General features: G+C 27.0%; 7 protein-coding genes across 7 annotated transcripts; 3 read left to right on the top strand and 4 right to left on the bottom strand.

Annotated features, from left to right (window-relative positions):
* Positions 1–11: 11 nt before the first annotated feature.
* cubi_02200 (transcription factor) lies at positions 12–1,325 on the bottom strand (the record flags this gene model as incomplete). The annotated part of the gene is made up of 1 exon (XM_029019212.1): positions 12–1,325. One exon carries the CDS (start codon positions 1,323–1,325, stop codon positions 12–14), a length of 1,314 nt encoding a protein of 437 aa, XP_028874333.1.
* Positions 1,326–2,338: 1,013 nt separating this feature from the next.
* cubi_02199 (uncharacterized protein) lies at positions 2,339–8,050 on the top strand (the record flags this gene model as incomplete). Its single annotated transcript, XM_029019211.1, has 1 exon — positions 2,339–8,050. The coding sequence occupies one exon, from the start codon at positions 2,339–2,341 to the stop codon at positions 8,048–8,050; it is 5,712 nt and encodes a 1,903-aa protein (XP_028874332.1).
* A 35-nt stretch (positions 8,051–8,085) lies between these two features.
* On the bottom strand, positions 8,086–12,330 carry cubi_02198 (uncharacterized protein; the record flags this gene model as incomplete). Its single annotated transcript, XM_029019210.1, has 1 exon — positions 8,086–12,330. One exon carries the CDS (start codon positions 12,328–12,330, stop codon positions 8,086–8,088), a length of 4,245 nt encoding a protein of 1,414 aa, XP_028874331.1.
* A 903-nt stretch (positions 12,331–13,233) lies between these two features.
* cubi_02197 (mucin) lies at positions 13,234–14,625 on the top strand (the record flags this gene model as incomplete). Its single annotated transcript, XM_029019209.1, has 1 exon — positions 13,234–14,625. One exon carries the CDS (start codon positions 13,234–13,236, stop codon positions 14,623–14,625), a length of 1,392 nt encoding a protein of 463 aa, XP_028874330.1.
* Positions 14,626–15,172: 547 nt separating this feature from the next.
* On the bottom strand, positions 15,173–16,294 carry cubi_02196 (ribonucleotide reductase small subunit; the record flags this gene model as incomplete). The annotated part of the gene is made up of 1 exon (XM_029019208.1): positions 15,173–16,294. One exon carries the CDS (start codon positions 16,292–16,294, stop codon positions 15,173–15,175), a length of 1,122 nt encoding a protein of 373 aa, XP_028874329.1.
* Positions 16,295–17,198: 904 nt separating this feature from the next.
* On the top strand, positions 17,199–18,251 carry cubi_02195 (ribonucleotide reductase; the record flags this gene model as incomplete). The annotated part of the gene is made up of 1 exon (XM_029019207.1): positions 17,199–18,251. The coding sequence occupies one exon, from the start codon at positions 17,199–17,201 to the stop codon at positions 18,249–18,251; it is 1,053 nt and encodes a 350-aa protein (XP_028874328.1).
* Positions 18,252–18,566: 315 nt separating this feature from the next.
* cubi_02194 (uncharacterized protein) lies at positions 18,567–23,537 on the bottom strand (the record flags this gene model as incomplete). Its single annotated transcript, XM_029019206.1, has 1 exon — positions 18,567–23,537. One exon carries the CDS (start codon positions 23,535–23,537, stop codon positions 18,567–18,569), a length of 4,971 nt encoding a protein of 1,656 aa, XP_028874327.1.
* Positions 23,538–23,860: the final 323 nt, after the last annotated feature.

Here is a 23,860-nt window from a genome sequence, read left to right as displayed (position 1 = left end):
TATTTTAGCAATCATTTGCTGCTTATGAGCATATCTTCGACAAAATTACTTTGTTTATTCCATGCAACAACTCCTCCCACTCCTCCAACACCTCCAATCCAAGGCAATACATCAATATTAGGATGTATTGTTAACTGGTTACATAAGTTATTGTTTCTAACAATATTATTATTATGATTAGCAGTTGTATTATTACCACTATTTGTATTACTATGAGCCGTATCACATATGGAACCCCATATCCCAATATTTGAATACTCATCAACAGGAACAAAATCAAATCCACAATCAATTTCCTGATTTTTAACTCCAATATTATCTATCTTAGTCTTACTTTTTTCATTAAGTAAATTATCATTACAAATAATATTGTGATGATTAATTTCTGTATCTTCACTTCCAAGACTATTTCTATTAGTAATATTAATATTATCAATTCTTTTACCTGAGATAATATTTCCATTAATATTACTTAGCTGAGTATTCATATTATAGTTAGTAAATCTATATCCATTTTTAATATGTGAAAGCATTCCTTCTTGCTCAAGTATAGCTAATTGTTTGGCTCTAAGTTCTTGTAATTCGTTAGTTAATTCAACAATTTTTGCTCTTAAAGACATATTTTCCTGTATTAAATTTTGTCTTTCTATTTTTTGTTTATCTCTATGTTTTTGAGCAGATTGTCTATTTCTTATCATTTGTAATATTTTCTTTTGCATTGAGTGTGGCATTGCATTAAATTCTTCAGAATTAGTATCTATTAGAGAAGTGAATTTAAAGGAATTTAGATTATAATTTCTCGTATTTAGATCATTTTGATGATTTATTTCCATTTCAATTTTGGAAGAAATGTTTCTAGAAGATGATGGAATCCTTCTCACTTTTTTTCTTTTGCTATTACTCAGTCTTTGTATGACAAGATCATCTATATTTTGACCAAGTGATGATTTGGTTTTATTTGATATAATTTTTTCATTTTCATGGGTAATCATCATATAATTTTCTTTATTAACTCCCATAATATTTTTACCCATATCAACAGTATTGTTTCCTGAATCATATATCATTTCTCCGATTATTTCGTTGCTTTTTGGTGAGCTTAATGTATTGTTTGTGGAAATTGAAGTTCTGTAACTATTTCTGTGTCTTAAATTGTGTTGATGATTTGGGCGATCATTATGTCGTTGATGAGTATGACTACTTTCATCGCTTGTATATGGAGAAGATAATAATTTCTCATTCAATTCACTTTCAAAATCTAGTAATTGGGTGGAATTCTCGTCCACGTATTTATTTTTTTTTGGTGTTATATTTTGATTGCTCATCTTATATATATATATATATATTATATATATATATATATAATATTATTAATTATTTAATTTAAGAACATAAGTTAATTATGCTTTTCTTCTTTCATTCAAACCCGATTAGTTTATTCCAACAAACTTTAACTGTAACAAATTCTATTAATTAATACAATCCAAGTTCTGATTTAACTCAGATTTGAATAGGATTGAATACACATAAGCGATTTCTCTTAATTAAAATTTATTTTGTATTAGTAATAAAATAATAATAAAAATAATAATTCTGTTTTTATCCACAAAATTGCAGTAATATTGAATTATTCCAAGTTTTCTTTTTTGGCTTTAACTCTTTCTTTTTTTTTAATTAATTATTAATACTATTACTTTTATTATTATTGTTAATATTATTTTTAATCTTTCTTAATACTCCTTTAAAAAAAAATTTAATTATCTGTTTTTTTTTCTCCAAAATTTATTTGTAAAAAAACACGTGTATTGCATGTAACTGTACAAATTTTATGCATGCTACAAAACAAAAATGATTTTCCACATGCATTATTTTTGATACCGGTCTTAAAAGTCATGTGGATAAAAAAAATATTGCACTAGTCTAAGAAAAAAAAATTAATATAATACACATTATATATATATTATAAAAAATTGAAAATTAATTATTAAAAAAAAAATAGAGAAATTATGTAGACTTGAAAGTGATAACTATTAAATAAGTTAATCAAAAGAGTATAAATGGGAGTTTTTTCTTGAAGTATAAAATATTTTAAATTAAAGTATTTCTTTTTAAAGTAAATATTGACATGTTATTTTGCCGGGTTAATTTTAGCCATAAAGGTGAGTACCCCACAGAAACTACATGTAAAATTAAAAAGCGGGGGAAGAAATTTAAAGAGTATACTGCAAAATAAAGTTAAAAATAGTATTAAAGTAGGAGAGAGCAAAATAATAGATTATTAGGATTCAGTGGATGAGAAGGGAAAGACTCTGTGAGAGTTAAAGCTGCAAAAACAAGTATGAGTAAAAGACATACTCAAAGGATCGAAATTGTTGCAAGTTTAGACAAAAACACAAAAAATGTTGAATTGAGTGGTAATTTATCAGCAAGGAGGCAGACAAATGGTAATAGTGCTTCAAGAAGGATTGCAGGAAGTGCAAAGAGGAGTTCAGTTTCAAGATTAAATAATTTATCTCTACAAGAATTTGATTTAGAAGACGAAGAATTTGATTGTTGGGAGTATTATTCAAAAATAGAGAAAGGGATAATTGATGTTAATAATGAAATTGACGATATAATTGTTGATCATTCAGAACTTGAAAGCTATGTGAAGTTATTTAATGTATTTTACTCAAGTTTAATTTCAGGAAATAGCAATTACTTGAATGAAATGTCAAATTATTGGGATAATTTATTAAAGAATCTGGAGGAAATTTTAGAAATGAATAAATCACTTCTGGAAAAGCTAGTAAAGTCATTTATTGGGAGAATTTTTATTAATATTAGTTCTTTTCAAGATGCTAAATGTTATTATTCAGCTATGATTTATTTGATGATTTCAATTTTACCAAATAGACCTCAAGTTATAACTACAATTAGACCATTTATTATTAGAAAAATCATTGGAATGATAAATGAAAGCCAAATAAAAAAGCAATTTAATCAAAAAAAAGATAAAAAGAAAACTAGACAAATTTCTAGCAAAAAGAAAAGAACAAACAATAGTGATACGTCTGATTCTGAATCCGAAGAAGAGAAAGAAAATAACTTTTCTGGAATAGAAAAAATACGAGTGAACTCTAAAGGTGTTAATAGTTGTATTAAAAACAATGATTTGGATAAAATTTATATTGATAATGAAAACAGGTATTTTGAACAAGAAGAAAATTGTGGAACTGATGGTAATTTAATTCTTCAGCTCAAGTTATTAAATTGTCTTATAGCATTTTGCAAAAATTTAGATATTTCTAATAACTTGGCTCAAACGGGTCTTGAAGGTCTGAATGAATTAATAGAAGGTATGTCAGATCTTTTAATATTTCATGATTACTTTCCCAAAAATAGCCACTGTATTAATGAGTTATCAAATTTGGCTATAATAATTTCAAGAATGAATGATTACTTAATCAATAATTCACCAGAAATTACCTCATTCTTACAAAAGAAAGGGGATTACAGTATTTCAAGAATAATTACTATTGCAGTTATATTATTATTTATTAATATTGGTGATAATAGATATATTAAATTGCATACAATTAATGGTGATGTTATTAGAAGATTTAGAACAGTAAGGATAGAGAATAGACACTTTGAGGTTGTTTTATATTCATCAATTATTCTTTTAAGGAGAATGATACCATTAACTTTGATAGGAAGCGAGAATTCTTTTGTAAATAATCTTGGCCCTTCTTCTAATATTGGATCCAAAAATCAAACTCAAACACAAAATCTATTAATTCAAAAAATATTTAACTTAATTAAGGAGCTTACAATCCTTTTCCCAGAGCTTTCTCACCCAAACATTTTATTTATCATTAATAAAATTGTTGAAGTTCAATATGGAGTCTCTTCCAATACCAAGAAAAGTGTTCAAGCAAAATCTGCCCATAAAAGAAAATCCAAAAAAAAAAATAAACATTTAGAAGAAGACAATGATGAAGATGAAGAAAATGATGATGAAAGGGAAGAAGTATTAATGGAAATAGGAGAGGAAGATGAAAAAACAGACGAGTTTAAGAGTGATCAAGAAATTGAACATTTTGGAGGTGTTTTAGTTTTGGAAAGACTCAAGAAAAGAATTTCGGAATTAAAAAACGAGGAGTTTTATTACATTGACAATTTAATTATTAAGAGTTTCTTTGATGATGGATGTTCTGAAAATGAAATTTTTTTCAATGATCCAATTTTAGGATACATTTTTTCAATCTATTTATTATTAAGTGAAAAATCAGAAGCAAGACAAAATATCTTGGATCAGCTACATAATGGGTTAATTCCAGCTTTAGTTGAGGTAACTGAGACAAAAAATTCAACAAAGATGTTGTTATTTGATATTTTAAAACAGACTCTATTCAACTCTGACGAAAATCCTATTGGAGGTATTAAAGAGGTAAATTCTTTTATTTCATTTTTGTCCAATCACAGAATCGAATATAATATAAATACAATAAAAGAAGTTAATCACGAGATTACCCAGAAAATCAGTGCATTTCCATTCAAGTTTCCTCAATTATTATACAGAAGAATTATTTCAATTCTCCCAATTATGTTCCATTCTTCAAAACCAAATTATAGAATTATTGCTATTGACATAACTGGATATATATTACAGCTTCGTTCTTCCATTGAATTATTATCTGTTTTCATTCAAAATATTTCATCTAAATTGAATTTAAGTGAATTAAACTCTGGAAAATTTAAACTTAACATGATTGAAAAACAAATGAACATATTTGGTAAAATGCTTTCAGTTGTTTTTGAAATTTTCCAAGATAACAGTAATTTAGTTGCTGGAGATCAATTACAATCTCCAAATAATACTCGAAATCATGGTGATTTAGATTTGAGAGCTGAATTAGCAATCACTAATTCTTCAAGGCGCAATAGCAGTGCTAGACAAAGTATTGAGTGGTCTGGAATAACCATGTATAACCAACAAACAAACTTCACAACAATTCTCAACTTTGCTCAAGGAGAAATGGCTATTCAACTTTATAATTTAATCATTTTCCTATTAGAAAGAAATAGGGATATTTCCCCAAATATTAGAATAAAATCAGTAACAATGCTTTCAGTAATCATTTCTTCAGCTTGTGAAATTTATCAAAAACTAAGTGAAGAAAACGCTAAGGTTTCTACTGAAGGACTTTCCATTTTATTTGGAGATTTTACAAGTAAAAATACTTTTAATGAAAATATTTGTCACTATTCAAAATACAATTATGCATTAATTCCTTTAATTCAGTTAATTCTGGACTTTATTTCAGATGAAAAAGCAATTTGTAGAAAAGGATCTCTTATATTATGGGATGCCTTATTTTTATACTTAAAGTTAAAAGGAGCTCAAATTCCAATTCTCAAAAAAACACTGCTAATTCTTTTTAAAAGCACATTAACTGATTCTTCTATTCTTGTTAGAAGACATTCAATTCAAAGTTTACATAATTTATATATTCATTCTCCACAATTAAAATGGGTATCTAATATTTGGATCAATTATGGATTACCTACTATTATGGATAGTGAGAACTTTTTGGTAGACAAAACTACAGAAATATGCTATAATATGTTATTAGAGCAAATGAAAAAGCTAACAGAATTTATTAAAGGATATGATACAATTAAGGGTAACATTAATGATTATATTAAAGAAATAAAACAAGAATACCTATTTTCTTGGGTTTCTTTAAAAAGCCATAAGGAAAATCAAGTACAAATAATTAATTTGTACAGGATTTGTATTAGAAATATATTAAGAAAATATCCTTTGGTTTTGCAACCTTTAATCCAGTTTTTAAATATATTTATCGAATTCTTTACCCAAGTCTTACAATCTATTATTATGGAAAAACAGAAACATGAACAGAACAAAACTAAAAATATGTTTGAATTCCCAGATTTACCTTTTGTAATAATGGAAGAATTGTACATTTACTTGAACCAAAATAATATAAACCAGACAAATAAAGACAATATCTTTGCAATGACTCAAAAGATATATGATATTTTAACAGAGTATATAGTAGGGGAAGAAGAAAACAACACGATTATAAGTATGATAATCCCAGAAAACAATTTATTAACAATATCAAACTCTTTGTTTGATATTTTTAAATTTTACTTAACTACATACTTTAATAATAGACAAAGTAATAACATACTTTTAAGTCCAGAACAAGTAAAACTGATTTCTTTATATGAAAAGATCATATTTATGAAACCCGAATTCTATTCAAGATTGACAAAAACCTTGGTAATTTATCAGTATCCATCTCAGTTATCATTATCTAATGAGAAGAACCAGTTATTGAAAAAAATCATTTCCTCATCATCTCTTTCCACCATTATTTATATATTATATTTATGGGACGAATTAAATACTGAAAATGAATCAAAAAAGAAAACTAAACAAACTAATTTAACAGATATTGTCAATTCTATATTTAAGTTAACAGGTATTTCTCAAAATGAAATTAAATCACAGTACAAGAATTGTTTTGTTCCTAATATTAAAGGTGAGATGAAATGTATTGAAGTTATTTATTTAAGTTCAATCATTTTACTTTCAAGCCAAATTAAAGGTTTAAACCAGGAAATGCTTAATATAAGAATTTTAGGAGAATTATTTCTTCTTAATTATTCAATTACAAATATAAATATGAATAATTCAAAGAAATCAAGTATAATTTCAATTCCAAATTCAATTGATTCAAACAATATTGAAAGTTTGGTACCTTATTTGGAGGAATTATATAAAAGATATAAAGTAATGTTACATGAAAAAGGGAATAGACAAATATCAATTAACTTGGAATCATCTTTGTGTATTTTAATTTTAGCTCTTGGACAAGCAAGCTATTCTACTAGTAGCATAGCAAAAAGAATAATTATACAGTACATGATTCCAGAACTACAAGACCCAAATATTCATCTTTCTATAAGAAATAATATCTTAATAATACTTCATGATCTATATATTCTACATACAGCCTTAGTTGATCCTCATTTAATAAGTATGTTTAATATAATAGTTAAAGAAAGAAAGAAGGGAAATGAAGAATCTAAAGATAAAAACTTAATACTTAGGAAACAGTCACTTTTATTACTCTCTGATTTAATTGGACAAGGTTATATTAAGTTAAGAGGATCATATTTACTTAGACTACTTCATTCTTTAGTAGATAGAGATAATAATATCAGAAACATTGCACATGGTATATTTGAAAGAATTCTATTAAAGACCAATGTATCCATTTTGGTACAAAATTTTGTGGAGATTTTATGCTATTTAAACAATTGGTTAGATCACCCAAGCATTAAATCTTGGAATTTAAGAGAAAAAACAATTCCCACAAAACAATACTCTGCCTCAACAGAAGACTTTGACCAAAACGAAAAACAATATATATTAAAATTTGTATTTGATCATTTAAGTGATAAACAAAAACATGAAACTATTACAAGGATTGTAAATGATTTTCTTGCTTTATTTATTGATCAAAGTAGTGTAGTAACTTTACCAGAATCTTATGAGCATAATAATGGAAAAACTTTGAAAGATGCTCTAAGTTTACTATATTCACCAGATTTATGTATATATCACAAATATTCAAAAAGGTCTTATACTGGAACTGGTGGTAATCATCTTACAGGAAAGTCTTCATCCAAATTAGAAATTGAAAGTTATTCTATTGAAAATAATCACTTAAATATCACAAATACTTCAGAATCAGGATTTGGAAAAGAGACCGATACTTGTGATGGAAATAAAACAACAACAACAAATGTATTAAAAGAGTTAATTCAAGCCAGTTTGGCTATTGAAATTATTCCTACTTTATTATCTCTCAAACATTTGATGAAACAATCATGTTCTCCATTTATTAAAGATATTCACAAATGTATTGGAGAACTTTTGAAAGATTATAGAAATAACCTTTCTAGTATCATCCAAGATACAACTTTAATTAAAGAATTGGAATATGATTTTAAGATGGGATATATATAAATTTAAGTTTTTCCATTTTATTAATATTTATTTTATTATATACCTTTATCAAAATAAATATGGAGTTGATTAAAAATATGATTTATAAAAAAGGTACCAAAGATGTCAAATAATACAAGGAATATTATAGTTAATTGATGGTATTTGTTTTGTAAAGTTACTAATGAAAATAAAATATTTAAATGTGGAAATATTCCCATTATTGAAGTAATTAAGAAAGAAATAATTAATGCTGAAATATAAATAAGGTATTTATTTTTCGATAATGGAGTAGTAAATGGGTAACCTTGAGCATTTGAAAGAAAACAAGCTAAATGACAAGCTGTATATAAATAATACATTGTTGTATTGATAATATTTGGTTCAAAAGGTCCATCCATATTTTTAGAATAATCTAATGGCATAAATGAATGTGAAATCTTCCATCCAAAATAAATTACAAATAAGTGAATTAGAGCTTGAAATATAAATGAAAGGAATACCATAGGACTGAATATGCTATTTGGTGGTTTTTGTGGAACAAGTTGTTTAGCTGGTTTATTTTTTAATACTAAAAAGAATAAACCACTCATAAATATGGATTCTACAGTAGTTTGAAAATCCCCAAATTTTACACCATCATAAGCTAATACACTCATTGCAAAAGCAGATACTATACTATTTAATCCCATTAATTTATACATTAATAATACAGTAATTAAAGTTGATCTTCCATATCTAACAAGCTTAATAATACAATTGGGAGATTCTCCTTTATAAGTAAATGGTGAAGCAATAGAAGCATCTCCAAGTTTTACTTTTGGCATTTCATCCATTCCTTGTAACTCTTTCATAATTTCTTGTTGGATTTGAGCTTTGGTAAGTTTTTCTCCACGTTTAATTCTGGTTTCAATATCTTTTTTAATTTCAAAAAAGTTGGATTTTTTCTTCTTATTATTTGTTTGGCAATTATTATCTTTAATAGAATCAGATGATTCATTTGAAAGAAGAGAAATACCAACATGAGAATGTTTTAAAGCACCAACATCATTTGTACCATCTCCACACATTAAAGTCATTTTACCCATATTATTATAAAGATTAATAAGAGATTGCTTATTTTTTGGAGACATTCTTGCATATATTCTTGTAAATAAGAGAAATTTTTCAAGTATTTTGGTTTTTTTAAAATCTTCAATAAAAGATTGAAAAACTATACCAGTTATACCTATATTAAATTCATCATTAATATGAATAAGATGATTTAAGTTGTTATCAAATTTTTTAAATACAGTACCATTTGAATATTTCCATAAATAATTATCATTAATATTATTAGATATTTCATCATCAGATTTTGATAATATAAGAATATCCTTATTATTGTTAGTTATGGATACATTTTTTGCAACATGGAAAGCTGTTAAGATATTATCTCCAGTAATCATAATACACTGATGTTTACTTTGGTTAAGTTCTTCAATAACAGATTTGGAATGTTTCTTGATTGGACAATATAATGCAAGAAAACCACAAAATGTTAACTCACTTTCAAAGAATTCTCTTTTTAAATGATGATTATTAACATCATTAATAGAACAGTATTTTGAACCAAGTGCTAATATACGATAACCTTTTTTAGTACATTCATGAACTACATTCTTATAAAGGTTTTGGTTGAATCCATCTTTTTTATAGAATTGAAGCATCATTTCTGGACTACCTTTGGATATTACTACTCCATAAGTATTTTTATTTGGTTTTGAAAGATTTGAGTGGAATGTTTGAGAAGAAGAAGAAGAAGAAGAAGAAAAAGCACGAGATATAGGTGAAGCTTGGCTTCCTGAAGAAACCTGTAAAATTCCAATATTAGTCATTCTTTGCTCTTCTGGTGAAAATGGATATCTTCTAATTATAGAAAATGTTGAATTGTCTTTCAAGCATTGGTAATTATTTTCAGATGAATGATGAATTCTCCAAGAAGATTTCTTTTTAATAGATTTTTCCATAGGATCTCCAACAAGAGTTTTACCATTTAGAGAAAGTCCATTACAGCATCCCATAATAAGATCAGATAAATATGGTAATTCTGGTGAAAGAGAAGAAGAAGTAGAGGATAATTTTTCATTATCATTGCTACTATTATTCTGAAAAGTAATATAAGATGCCTCATCATTATTATATAAATTAATTCCAAATAATCCATGTGGAATCATTTTATCACTAGTTAAAGTACCAGTTTTATCAAAAGCACAGATTCTAAGCTTCCCAGCAAATGGAATTCTAAATGGTTCAGTACAGTAAATCTTTTTTTTAGTTAGTTGAACTACTGCCATAGTAACAGCTACTGAAAGTGTGATAGGAAATTCTGGTGGAATTACTGAGGTGATAATATGAATACACGAGATAATTAATTTAAACTTATTTCTTGAAGGATCATTAATCCCATTATAAAGAATATAAGAGGATGCCATTAATGAACAGAAAATTAATATTAGTAAAAAAATAAGTGATTCAAAGCTGTTGGATGAAATTTTTTCAGCTGATGATGAGATTGTTCTAATAAGTTTTCCCTGATAAGTATTAAAACCAGTTCGAAGAACATATCCAATACATATCATATTGTCATTATCATATTTAATATAAGATATAGAATTCTTATTATTACTTTCATATGAATAATTAATTTGTTGATGATGATTATGATAAGAATTTAAATGATCAGCAGAATAACTATGATATTCACTTGAAATCTTTTTAATAATGGATTTAAACTCTTTATTTTCAGTTACTACTGAAGATCTTGTAAGAATTATATTGGTACCTGCAAATACTACATGGTTTTTAAATCCTTCAATACAAAAAGTTTTTTCATCAATTTTATTTTGTTCCTTATTTTCATCAATATTCATAGATACCTTCATTTTTGGAGTACATTCACCAGTAAGCATTGCTTCATTAACAGTAATACTACCAGATAATAATACAAAATCACAAGGAGCAATAGAAGTTGCATCATCTTGACTGTTTTCTTCTTCATTAATAGTTTTGGAAGGATGAGAGTTATTGCAACAAGAAATAGCAATAATATCTCCAGGTAATAAATGATCAGTATTAATGTATTTCCAAGTATGCTCCCTATATACAAAAATAAAACATGATGGTCTTCTCATATTTCTAAGTTCATCAGACTCTTTTAATCTTCTAAATACCATTTGAGCTTCTAAAGTACATAACATAAATAAAGTAAATAAACTCATTTGCCAATATTCATCAAGAATCCAAAGTAATATACAGAAAATTTGAAATAAGAAGAAAGGAGATATAATTTGTTGAATAAATAAATCAAGAAATTTTTCTCTGGGTATTTCATAGTTATTAATTCCATATATATTATTATGATATATAATCTGATTCATATTCAATCCTCCTTCATGAGTAAATTTATTAAAATATGATTTAATTGGGAGATTAATAGGATAACTAGCTTTAACAAAAGTTTCTTTTGATTGATCATATATAAATATTTTCTTTTCAAAGTTAATTAATTTAATCCAATGTATATTTGAAGAAGAATTGGATGATTTATTTAAATTGGCCTTATCAGTATTTAAAGCTTGGTGATTATTATTTTTTAATAGAATTTTTTCAAGCTCCAATTTATACTTATAGTAATCAGCTGCATCTAATTGCATTATAAAAGATCCATTCATATTTATAATAGAACATGATTTAATTTTTGTTAAAGCATTAAAGTCTTTAAGTTTTCCAACATGTTCTATACATGTAGAATATTTTAAAGGACAAAGTTCACTTGGGTATTTGGAACTTTTTACCATAATATGGGTAGTTTTTGGATTCAAGCTTGAAGATTGATGTGATTTCTTTTTAATTTTGTTGAAAGAAATAATACTTTTAAAGTTTAAATTCCATTGAGTCATAAGAAAAGTTAATAAGTTAATCAAAATTGTGACAAATAGTGCAATCAAATATCTAATTGGAACATTATCAATAATAAGTTGTAATTCCTCGCTTATATTCATATCGTCCAATTCTGAATTATTTAAAACTTGTTCATTTGGTACCACTACTGTTGTATTCAAACTATTAATATTTTGAATAAAATTCACTAAATAAATGAATGAATCAAAAATATCTTTATAGGAAATTTTCTCACTTAATTTGAAGATTTCTCCAATTAGGATTGAAATCAGAGCTAAGTATATGGTAATGAATGGGAAAACATCCAACCTGAAAATGATATTCAGTTTTTTATATTCGGTAAAGGTGTATTTTGACATATTTCAACCGTTTACTTTTTTTTTGAATAATATTTCAAATTTTTAATAAAATTAATTGACTTTTTTCTATTAGTATTCCCTTAAAATTTATTTCACTTATTACAATTGAATAAAAATATAGGCAAAATAAAGTTTGTGTGTGTTAGTTTATATCCAAAAATAAATATTTATATATATGTATTTATTAGACAAAAATTTTATCAATTACTTTATTAAGAGTTTCATAAAAATGAACTCTATTCTAATTGTCAATAAAAATTAAATAATCTTTTTTTTCATGATCAAAAATATTTAGGTATCGGCCCGCCTTTTTATTTAGTATTGACTTCTACCGCCACGTTCTCTACACCACCCCTCCACCCCCCATTCATTTTTTTAGTAATTAAAAATAAAAATTCTGAGAAAAAAACCCATAAATAATTACCGATTTTAATTTTTGAATTATTCTTATAAAAATTATTATATCGAATATCTTATTAGCTTAATATTTATTTTAGAAATAACTCATTTCAATTTAATCAAAAAATTGCAAAAATTCTTATTGTGCTACCTATAATTTGTCCACATAAATGCATGCATGCACCTATTGTTAAAAAACACGTAATGTAAAATATTAAGTTGGGGGGCAGAGGGGTGATAGTACATGTGGAAAGATAGATAGGTGATATGTGAACTGCATGCAAAGAAAGCGGAAAAAGAATATTTAGAAAGTAAATCTCGAAATAGAGAAAATAGTAAATAATGATAATTAGTTGGAAGAAATGGGATGAAAAAGTTATAAATAAAAAATGAGTACAAAATAAAATTGGAATAAATTAGAAAGTTGTCAAATTTGACATAAATTTGGAAGTAATTTACAGTAAGGAATAAAAAGTAAACAGTTTGTAAACTTTTAATATCAAGATGATGAATACTAGTCATATATTTAAGCTATCTATATTTTACTTTTTTTTGAGTTTAATTTTGGATTTTGGTAAAGTTAGTTGTATTCCTGGAGGAGTTTCGTCTTCATTACCACAACAAGGATCCTCATTTCAGCCAAGCTCTGGTAACATGGATTCATTTAGGAATAGAGCACAAAATATTTCAAAAAGAGTTGTTGATCCATTAATGAATAGAGGAGATAGAAGTTCACAGAACATAAATACTCTTTCATACCCTAATGATCAAAGAGTTGAAACTAAATCGTTTAACTTTGGTGGTATTCCAATATTTGGAGGACCAAGAATGGAGAATAGAAACTATTTAAGTCTTCCTTTCACAAGAGATGGACATTGTGAAAAAGGTACAATTTATAATATTACAAGTGTTGATGATTTAACACAAAATAGTCGTGATTTAATGTGTATTATGGAAGTTGGTTTACAACCTGATAAAATTCCAACTGGTATGATGTATGGTACAATGTTAGATTTATTAACTGATACAAGAGATATTGATATGAGAGGTATTGAGAAATTTTGGGGAGGTAAATTTGGTGCAAAGGGTGTTTGTAATAGAGTTCAAGATGAAGTTGTTTTTGGATATAATATGGTTAAGGGTAAATTTGCTGTTCCCTCTGTTATGTATCTTAATAGTTTACCACAACATTGTAGTATGTCACCTGCAGAACATCAAGACAATTCTCAATCACTTATTTTGGATTATATGATTGACAAGAACCAGGTATGCAGAGCAGAGACTTACACTAATGGTCCATTCTTTTCTAAGTCTGAACATTTGAATGTTTGTGCTATTGTCAAGGCTGTTGGTCGTCAACCAGATGGTGGACTTATTTTACTTGGTAGAGCATTAAGCTATCCATCTTTAAAACCAAATGTTAATCCAACTGGATTAATTACAGTCTTATTCTTTGCTGTGGTTACTTATGACAATGTATTGCCAGAATTTATCCCAGGTACACCTTTAGAACCATTGCCAGCCTCTTTTGACTACAGACTCATTGGTATTGAAAAAGATAACAACTCTTTCTTCCCAGCTTTTGGAATTTTTAATAAGGGAGAGGCCTTGTCTTTAAATAACTTTACAAACAAATTTGGTCCACCAATTCCCACATCAACCTCAACTACCACAACAACTTCCACCACAACATCTACAACAACCTCTACAACAACCCCTACTACAACTTCTACAACAACCACCACCACAACAACTACAACTACTACAACAACTACCACCACAACAACTACAACTACTACAACAACAACTACTACTACTACTGAAACTACTACAACTACTCTTGATTCCGCAGAAGCCCAAAATTTAAACTCTAGAAGATTAATGATAAGATCATAAACTAAATATTACATGCCATTAAAACATGTATTTAATATTCAAATCATACAATAAATATTTATAGTTTAAATTTGGCGGGAAATCTTTGACACGTCATTATTAGTAAATGGAAGTTCTAAATAACAATAATTTAGAATAGCAAGTTGATTTAAATTACTAAAGAAACATAAATAACAAATTTTTATTAGAACGAAAATGTTTATAAACTGAATGTATATAGGACAGGATATATGAGCATTTTGTTTATTAATTTGGAACAAATTAGTATCCAAAGTAAAAGTGCTCTTTTCTCCATATTAATATTTATGTGTCATTTCTCTCTCTTTTTCTTCTTTCTTACAGTGTTTGTGTACCGTTTTGAATTACATCTTCTAGTGGACATTTATTAAAAAAATCAAGTGATTCTAAACAAATTGGTTTATATTATTACTTATCTAACATACACATGCTAACATTACCGTCAAAAGAACTATACTAAGATAAGTGGGTAACAAACTAAGTTTTTAATTTGGATATTTTTCTATTAAAAGTGAGAATTTTTATTTAATTAGAAATCTTGAGATGTTGAGAATTGGTTATTAGAAATCTCTTGGTAAGTCTTATAGTGAGCGGCCTTAAGAGTTTGTGTAAGAGTCTGCCTAGCAATAGCTTCTTCTTGAGAAGGAGCCGGAAATTCATTAACAATATTTGTAAATGGGTTGGAAACATTGAATTGTCTTGGGTATTTCAAATCCACGAGTATTTCGTCAGCATTATATAAAATAAAAGCAACAATATCTTCTCTTTCAAGCTGGAGAACTTGTGGATCTACAACTGAAAATATGAAATTCTTCTCTAACATAATGGCCTGTTCTAGTAAGGTAACTACTTGATCATTACTTGGTTTAGTTTTCATAGATTTTGCAATATTCAAACAAAATTCAACTTGGTACTGCTCATCTCTACGAATTCTATCCAAACCATCACAAAGTTGAGTAGGTAACTCAGATTCTGGTCTATTTCCCATTGAGAATGAAAATCTAAGTAAGTGTATACTACACGAAAATATCTTCTTAATTATTGAGTAATACACCAGTTTTTCACTAAATAAGGTATCCTCATCAAAAAAGTTACCCATCAATTCCTTCATTTTGGTAAAATCTTCCAACTCATTAAGTTTCTTCTCCAAGTTATATCCATATTCCTCTTTTAAAACAATATTATCCAGATTCTGGCCACTAACATTTTCTTCATCTTTACTCTTTTCTTCAATCTTTTCTTTCTTTGTTATGTTTTGACGTATCATTTCAATGTAATTCATAAATAGTTCTTTATATATATTCTCCATACACATTGTAAATGAAAAATAACCTCTTGCTTCTGGTACCTGTACTTGTCCTAATAATTCACATGTTAACATAACAGTATCTAAACAAGTATCATCAATATAGATACGTTTTGCAAAAATCATTTCAATGTAATTAATGAGCTTCTCATCCAAGTTTTCTAATTTGGCCTTATCTTCCATTGGAGATATAACTTCTGCTGTCCAAAACGATACCTCGTATTTTTTATATAAACTCCACAGTCTGTTATATTTTATTGGAAATAATACCCATCTAAAAGGATTATCTAATAAGACTGACTCATTATTCTGCTGTTCTAGTAATTCCTTTCTTGATTGATTCATTTTCTTATTAATTAGTTTTTCTAATTTATATTTCTCACAACTTTGTTCTTTATACCTTTTTTTTTTAAAAAAACTGGAGTTATTACTATTTAAAATGTGCAATTTCAATACGTAATTGGATTTACTTTATTTTCAAATATTATAATTTAATTATTTATAAAAAAAAATTAATATTGTACTCAATTATAATAAATAAATTATCTATTTCTACTTAATTAATGAATTAATATTTTTGTGTGCAATTTTTTTTTTGTATACCGGTATCTAGACGGCGTCTCGTACTTGAAAGTACTGAATGAAAATTTTCTCCTTTTTTATATTAATAAAAAAATGAAAATATTAATTCAAGTAAAATAAGTAATAGACCCCGTTTCACTTCTTTTCTAACAGAAAAGTCACGGCCGTAAATTTGACCATTATTTTTATTTTGCTTAGTAACTATTACTCTTTTCATTAATACTGTAGTTTTCTACTTCCTAAGCCTTTATTCTCTACTTTTATAAACATAAACTAATACATATTATTTATAATCATACATGTATTTCTACTCACTATAATTTCTTTAATCTCCCTACTACCCCACTTTTTTTCCCCCCTCCCCCCATCATTTATTTTATTATTACTATTATAATATATATATATATTATATATATATCGGTACCTTTTTTAACACGTCATTAGGCGCCAAACAATTTATTTAAAATAAATTTCTGGTAAATCAATAAATTATAAAATAATTTGCACAATAGACAAAAATATTCATAATTGGAATGTTTTTGTTAATCGAGTTTTTATATTCAAACAATATTCAGAATTAAAAACATATCAAATATACAAATATCATTAATAAAGTAATTAACTAAAGAAACTTAAGGTTGAGAGAAAGAGTAACAGAAAAAGAAAGATGACAGGAGAAAATAATGAAAAGAAGGTAGTTATAATGAATGAAGAAGAAATTGAAAAGCTAGTCAATGAAGTCAAAGTTAATGAAAAACATGAACCTATTCTGAGAAATGAAAGAAAAGATAGAAATGATATGAGAGATTTAATTAAAGATATTTGGTTTATGTATAAAAAAGCAGAAGCATCGTTTTGGGTTACTGAAGAGATTGACTTAAGTCAAGATACTAGAGATTGGGAAAGTCTTAAAGACCCTGAGAGACATTTTATTAAATACGTCCTAGCTTTCTTTGCTGCTAGTGATGGTATTGTTATGGAAAACTTGGCTGTCAATTTCCTAAGAGAAATACATATCCCAGAAGCAAGAATGTATTATGCATTTCAAATGGCTATTGAGCAAATTCATAATGAAACATATTCCTTGTTAATTGACAGATATATTACTGAAATAAAAGAACGTCAAATGCTTTTTGAGGCTATTTCTCATATTTCTGCAGTTAAAAAGAAAGCAGAATGGGCAACTAAATGGATGAATAATGAAAGATCTTTTGCTGAGAGAATTATTGGATTCTGTGCTGTAGAAGGAATTCTTTTTTCTGGTAGCTTTTGTGCTATATTTTGGCTTAAAAAGCGTGGACTTATGCCTGGACTTACATTCTCTAATGAACTTATTAGCCGTGATGAAGGATTACATGCTGACTTTGCTTGCTTAATATACAAAGCTCTTAAATATAAACTACCAACTTCTAGAGTACAACAAATTATCTCAGAAGCTGTTGATGTAGAAAGAAACTTTCTTTGTGACTCACTTCCTGTTGATCTTATTGGAATGAACTCTAGACTTATGGCTCAATATATTGAATTTGTAGCTGATAGACTCCTTTTTGCTCTGGATATCCCCAAAATTTACAATGTTTCTAATCCCTTCGATTGGATGGATCTTATTTCACTCCAAGGTAAAACCAATTTCTTTGAAAAGAGAGTCGGAGAATATCAAATGGCTGGAGTTATGGTTAATCAAGATGACCAAAAGTTTGACTTAGATGCAGAATTCTAATTTAACCTTGTTACATTGTAAAACACTCAATTTTACTTTGTTATTCATAAAAGACTAAAAAAAAATAACCATATATAATTTTATTTCCAAATCAAGTCATCATTTTTCCTATACTAATTAGAAAGAAACCTTTTTTACAGGTTTTTGCTTTTGTGTGTAAATGATTTCAAAATATTAGTAAAAATAAAATAGTGGATGATAATTATTCACATAAATATTTAATTTGTAAATTTAAATATATTAATTAGTTAAATATTTATTAGTTTAATTTCATTACCATTATTTTAGTCCAATAAATAATTAATTAATGTTTTATTATGGATTTAATAATTTAAGTTCAGGCTCGTCATCATCGGAGAAAATGATAGAAGAAGCTCTTTTTTCTTTATTATCCTTTTCTTTATCTTCTTTTAATAATTCCCTTGGGAATTCAGGAATTTCCAATTTATTTAGTTCTTCAATTATATCACTTTCACTATTCTTTTTGTTTAAGTCCGAATTATTTATATGTTGACTATTTGAATTCATATTAATATTACTAGTATTACTATTATTGTTATTATTATTGCTTGAATGATCACTCTTTATATTTCTGGAATCATCATTTTTGCCTGCTCCAAAATTCTGGTTACTATCTTTAAATCCCCTAGAACGTTCTACTGAATTAATTTGAGTTTGATTAATATTATTGTATTTATTACCTTGAATCAAATTTACATTATCATTTGATATATTCATTTTTTGTAATAATTGAAGTTTTCTAAGTTGATTAGATTTTAAAGGATGTACAACCAATATTAATATTCTTATTGATTGAATATTATTTGGCCAACTATTAATATCTACTGATAAAGAAAATATTGATCTTTTGTCAGTTTCATTAGATAAAAAGTTACATTTAAACCAAACCTGTTGAGCTATCCATTTTGGTATATTACATGGAAAAGTTAATATTGCATATTTCATCCTATATTTAGCCGGTACCGTTGATAAAAATGATTCCCTCCATTTTAAAAATTCACATTTATTTTTATAATATTCACGAGTATATGGATCAGACATTTCCCATTTTCCTAATAACTTTAACCCCATTCTTAAAAATATCATATTATTATTTTCAGTATTCCATCTTGTACCTATAGTACGTGATTTTTGAAATCTTTGGATCTGTACAAATCTCATAATTTCATCATGAATACTTCTACAATATGAATCTAATTCAGTATCCATAATTATATTATTCTCTAAGAATTTTTTCTCTATACTTGAACGATGATTATCATTAATTTTTAAATTATCTTTTTGATGTTCATTAGAGTTATTATAATTATGATCTGACTTTTTTAATCCAAAAATCAATTTTGGAGATAATACACCACCAAGGTTCTTTTTAGATTGATTAACGTTATCTTCATTCCAATAATGATCAGTTCTACTTTGAAATAAATCACTTTGATTATGATCATAAATACCTCTTTCTTTGTGATTCTTTTTAACTTGATTATTTGTTGTGTCAGTTATAACATTTATTATTGGCCATGAAAAACATGCTGATATATTAGAACTACTTTGTGTAATAGGTAATTGATTAAATAATCCTTTACTTTCCATTTCTTGCTTAATTTTACTATTCATATATATATTATTAAAATGATCAATTTTTCTTGGAAAAAATGAAAACCATAATTTATTATCATTTAAATTATATGATAACTTTAATGGATCATTTATTTGTTGTATATTTGCATATATATTTTTATTATTTACTAATAAGTCCAATGTTCTATATGGTAGCTTATTGACTACTTTTAAACAGAAATTAGGTTTATATTGTATATTTCTATATTTATCTTTATAGTATTTTTGTTGAGAAAATAATGACTCTAATGCAGATTCATTTAATTGTTTTATATCATATCCCTCCTCTTTTAACCAATTTATAAACTCATCATGTTTTGACGGTTGAACAATATCATTAACTCTATAAACGACATGTTTGACAGTATCCCAAAATAATGCATAAAATTGTATAGGATTTTGTTGAAGATTGAATTGAGCTTTAATAGGATTAAATTCTTGATCACCACTGATTAGTTGTGTTGATTTACTAATACCTGAGATATTTTTAGGAGATGATATATTATTGAATTTTTGGCCAATATTAATAGATCTGGGAGATAATGATCTCATTTTACCCCTTGTTGCAATTATATTATTTTTTTCAGATCTATGATTTTTTCTATCACTGTTTTTCATAAATCCTGGTGATATTGATCTCATATTACTATGTTTTTTACTTCTTCCAAAATCGATACCTGATGTCTTAGTTCTACCCCTAGTACCATTACCTTCTTTATTAAATATATTTTCATCTTTATTATTATTGATATAGAAATTATCATTTTCATTCATAATATACTCATAATGTATTGTTACTGCCCATGAATATGGATCTCTATTCAATAGAGTACCACATGCCAAAAAAGCTACCCTATTCAACCCCAATAACAGACAAACCTGTAGTAATGTGTGATCAAATGGAGTACCTTGTCTTGATAATAAGAATAAGTCAGGAGTCCTCCAAATTCCATCATTACTACTTGGTATATATGGAAATGAATGAACAAAATGATGCACCTTTGAAGAATTATCTACGCCAGTCAACGGTTTTAATGGTTTTAAAAATGATGGAAGTAAGTGTCTTACTCCTCTGGAATCCAAACTATAATATGAATACTGTCTTCCCCAAGTTTCAAATGATTTGGTTACATATTCCCAATAAAATATATTAGACATTATTTTTGAATTCTTTAATGATGGGCCAATGCCTGACCATCCAACTATTTGGCTTAATCTATCAACCAAATATTTAGATACTTCAGCTTTAGTCTCATTGTTACCTAAAGATGATGATAAAATATTATACATTTTACTCAAATCTGGTTTTGTCCATATTTCTAAATACACTCTTGGTGGGGCGCCTCCATATCCAGAGGATTTTGATAAATTTGGTCTCTGACCCAAATTATATAATAAGGTACCATCTTGATATACTCTTGTTTCATATATGACTTCCTTTCCTAGATTACGATCATAAAATTTTCTGTATTCTTGGCGCCTTAGAACATTGGCGCCATTACATGCATTTCCAATATTGCCCATTATATTAGGGCTGGTAGCTTCAGATTTTAAAGGAGAGAGTTGATTCATTTTTAAATCTCCAAATCCAGAAAACTTATTTCCATTATAATTACTGCTTTTGATTAGAATATCTTTCCAATGAATTTCAGTCCATCCTAAATGTTGAGCCATTGAAGATTTGTTTTTTCTCCAAACGTCAATCATAATTGGGCCTTTTCTTTCCAAAAGTTTGACTAAAGAATGAGAATCAAGTTCACTTGGTTTTTTTTCATGATCAATATAATCTAAAATGAATGTAAGCTCAGTTTGAAAAAGCGGATGCAATGTACCCGAGACAACAGGTGTTTCTTTTCGATTACCATCAAAACTTAATTGAACATAAACATCCATAGAATCATCATTTTCAGTTTCTTGAAGAATATTGTTAACTTCATGTATATTTAAAATCAAATTGTCAATTCTAACAACCTTTATTATTAGATATAATTTATTTTCATCATCAATTTCTAAAATATTTCCTAATTGATGATATTTTGGTATATTTCCAAAATCAATTTTTCCCTCAAGAATACAAGTTTCTCCATCTGGAAGCTTAAGCTCGGTCTGAATATAAGGATAGTAAACAATATTTTTGAGGCTAAAAGTACAATTTACTTGTTTTAAAGATTTAAAAAAATGATTAACTTTGCCCGTTAAGTCAATCTCCAAATTAGCTTGTAAAGTATTTCTCTCTAATTCATGTATTGTTCCTCTAAAAGGGATCATTCCAATATTATCCCATCTAATGATATTATTTTCTTTTTCATAACACTTTGACCAACCTGAAGTACATTTAATAGGAAAAGGGTTATCTATCCCAAAAGATGGAAACTTAATATTTAACCTACAAGATGTTGATTGATTAGAGATTAGTTTACCCTTTTCATCATTATCCTGCTCGTCCCTTAAGTCAATTTTTATTGTATTTTGATCATTAATTGTGTTTTCATTACTATCTTGTTTATTTTTTTTTCCATCAGTGGTGTACTCAATTTCATGATCATGATCATAATTAATATGATTGTTTTTCGGCTCAGAATGACTAGAATTCTCACCAGTATTGACATTTCTTAAAGAGAATTGAGATAAGCTCAGTTGAAAATCATATATTTCTTGAAATATAATTTGTAATGTAATTCTGAATATAGGATTTGATATATTACTTTGGGTTCTCTTCGATAAGGTAATCATTTGATTAACACTTCCTGTTGCGTAATTCTTTAAGATATCTTCATTGTATCCTAATAAATCATTAACGGTACCTGAATTAGCTCTCCAAGCGATAATTCTAAATAATTCCCTTTCCATGTGTAAATAGCTTCCTCTCCATTCAAAAGTTTCATCCAATGAAATTTCTATTGAATTGTTATTTTTAAGGTCCATATAATCTTTACCTTCATCATCTGGTATGTCAATAAGTAATTCATCATTATTTTCAAGATAAAATGGCTTAATATCAACAGTATGCGTAAAAAACTCTTTACAAGGTGGGTATCCTAATAATCTTGGGACCTCTTGGCCAGTACTTTTGTTCAATAATCTAACTTCTGTCAATGTTCCTCCAAATGAAAATTCCAAAAATACGTTTTTCTGTTCAACTTTTGTTAAGTTTTCAATCTGTACTGATCGTATTGTAGTCCTAAATCTTCTCGGAGTTAACCATATCTGTTTTTCCATTTCGGAGTTCCCCCTATTGGTTACTTTTATATCTCTACTAAGTAGTTCTGTTAATCTCTTAAATTCTTGCTCTGTTACAACCCGATCTCTAAAATCTAAAATTGACTCATCGTCTGATGATATTTGACTCAAATCACTATTTGTTTCCTGATTTTCTTCATTTAAATTTTTCATTTTTACTCCCTTATCATCATCCACTTTTTTTGGTAACATAGAATCATCCAGATCATCACTATCGTTTATATCAGAACTTTCTCTATGACGATTATTGTTAGCTTTACCTCTATTCCTCTTAGAGCTACTATAAGATCTAGGATCGGTTTTTTCACGGATCTTGCTCACCATTTGCTTAGTTGCATGCTTTGCTGAACTAACCAGGTTAGATCCAACCATTCCCATCATTGATTTCATTGCTCCCACAGGATTCATCTTTATTTTTGTTATAATTTTTTTTAAACTCTCTTAAGTTTACGAGGGGTATGCGAATGTAAAGATTTCTCAAGATATATTCATAATCGCCACGTTTATTCATAAATATATGTATTTAATTAACAATTTAAAAAAAATGAAAAAATTTTTCTTTTTAGTCTAATTATATTTTTTTTTAATTTGATTCATGTTTACCTATAATCTGTATATTTTTATTTCTTGCCACGTAAGTGGCTTGGCGCCTTTTGCATTCCAGCGCCTTTCGCATGCAGACCGGTATATAATTGACACCACATGCAAGAAAGAAAAAAAATAACAATTTT

This window comes from Cryptosporidium ubiquitum, assembly GCF_001865345.1.
Source record: "Cryptosporidium ubiquitum isolate 39726 chromosome Unknown contig_4, whole genome shotgun sequence".
NCBI lineage: Eukaryota > Apicomplexa > Conoidasida > Eucoccidiorida > Cryptosporidiidae > Cryptosporidium > Cryptosporidium ubiquitum.
This window is presented reverse-complemented; position numbering and strand designations above follow the sequence as displayed.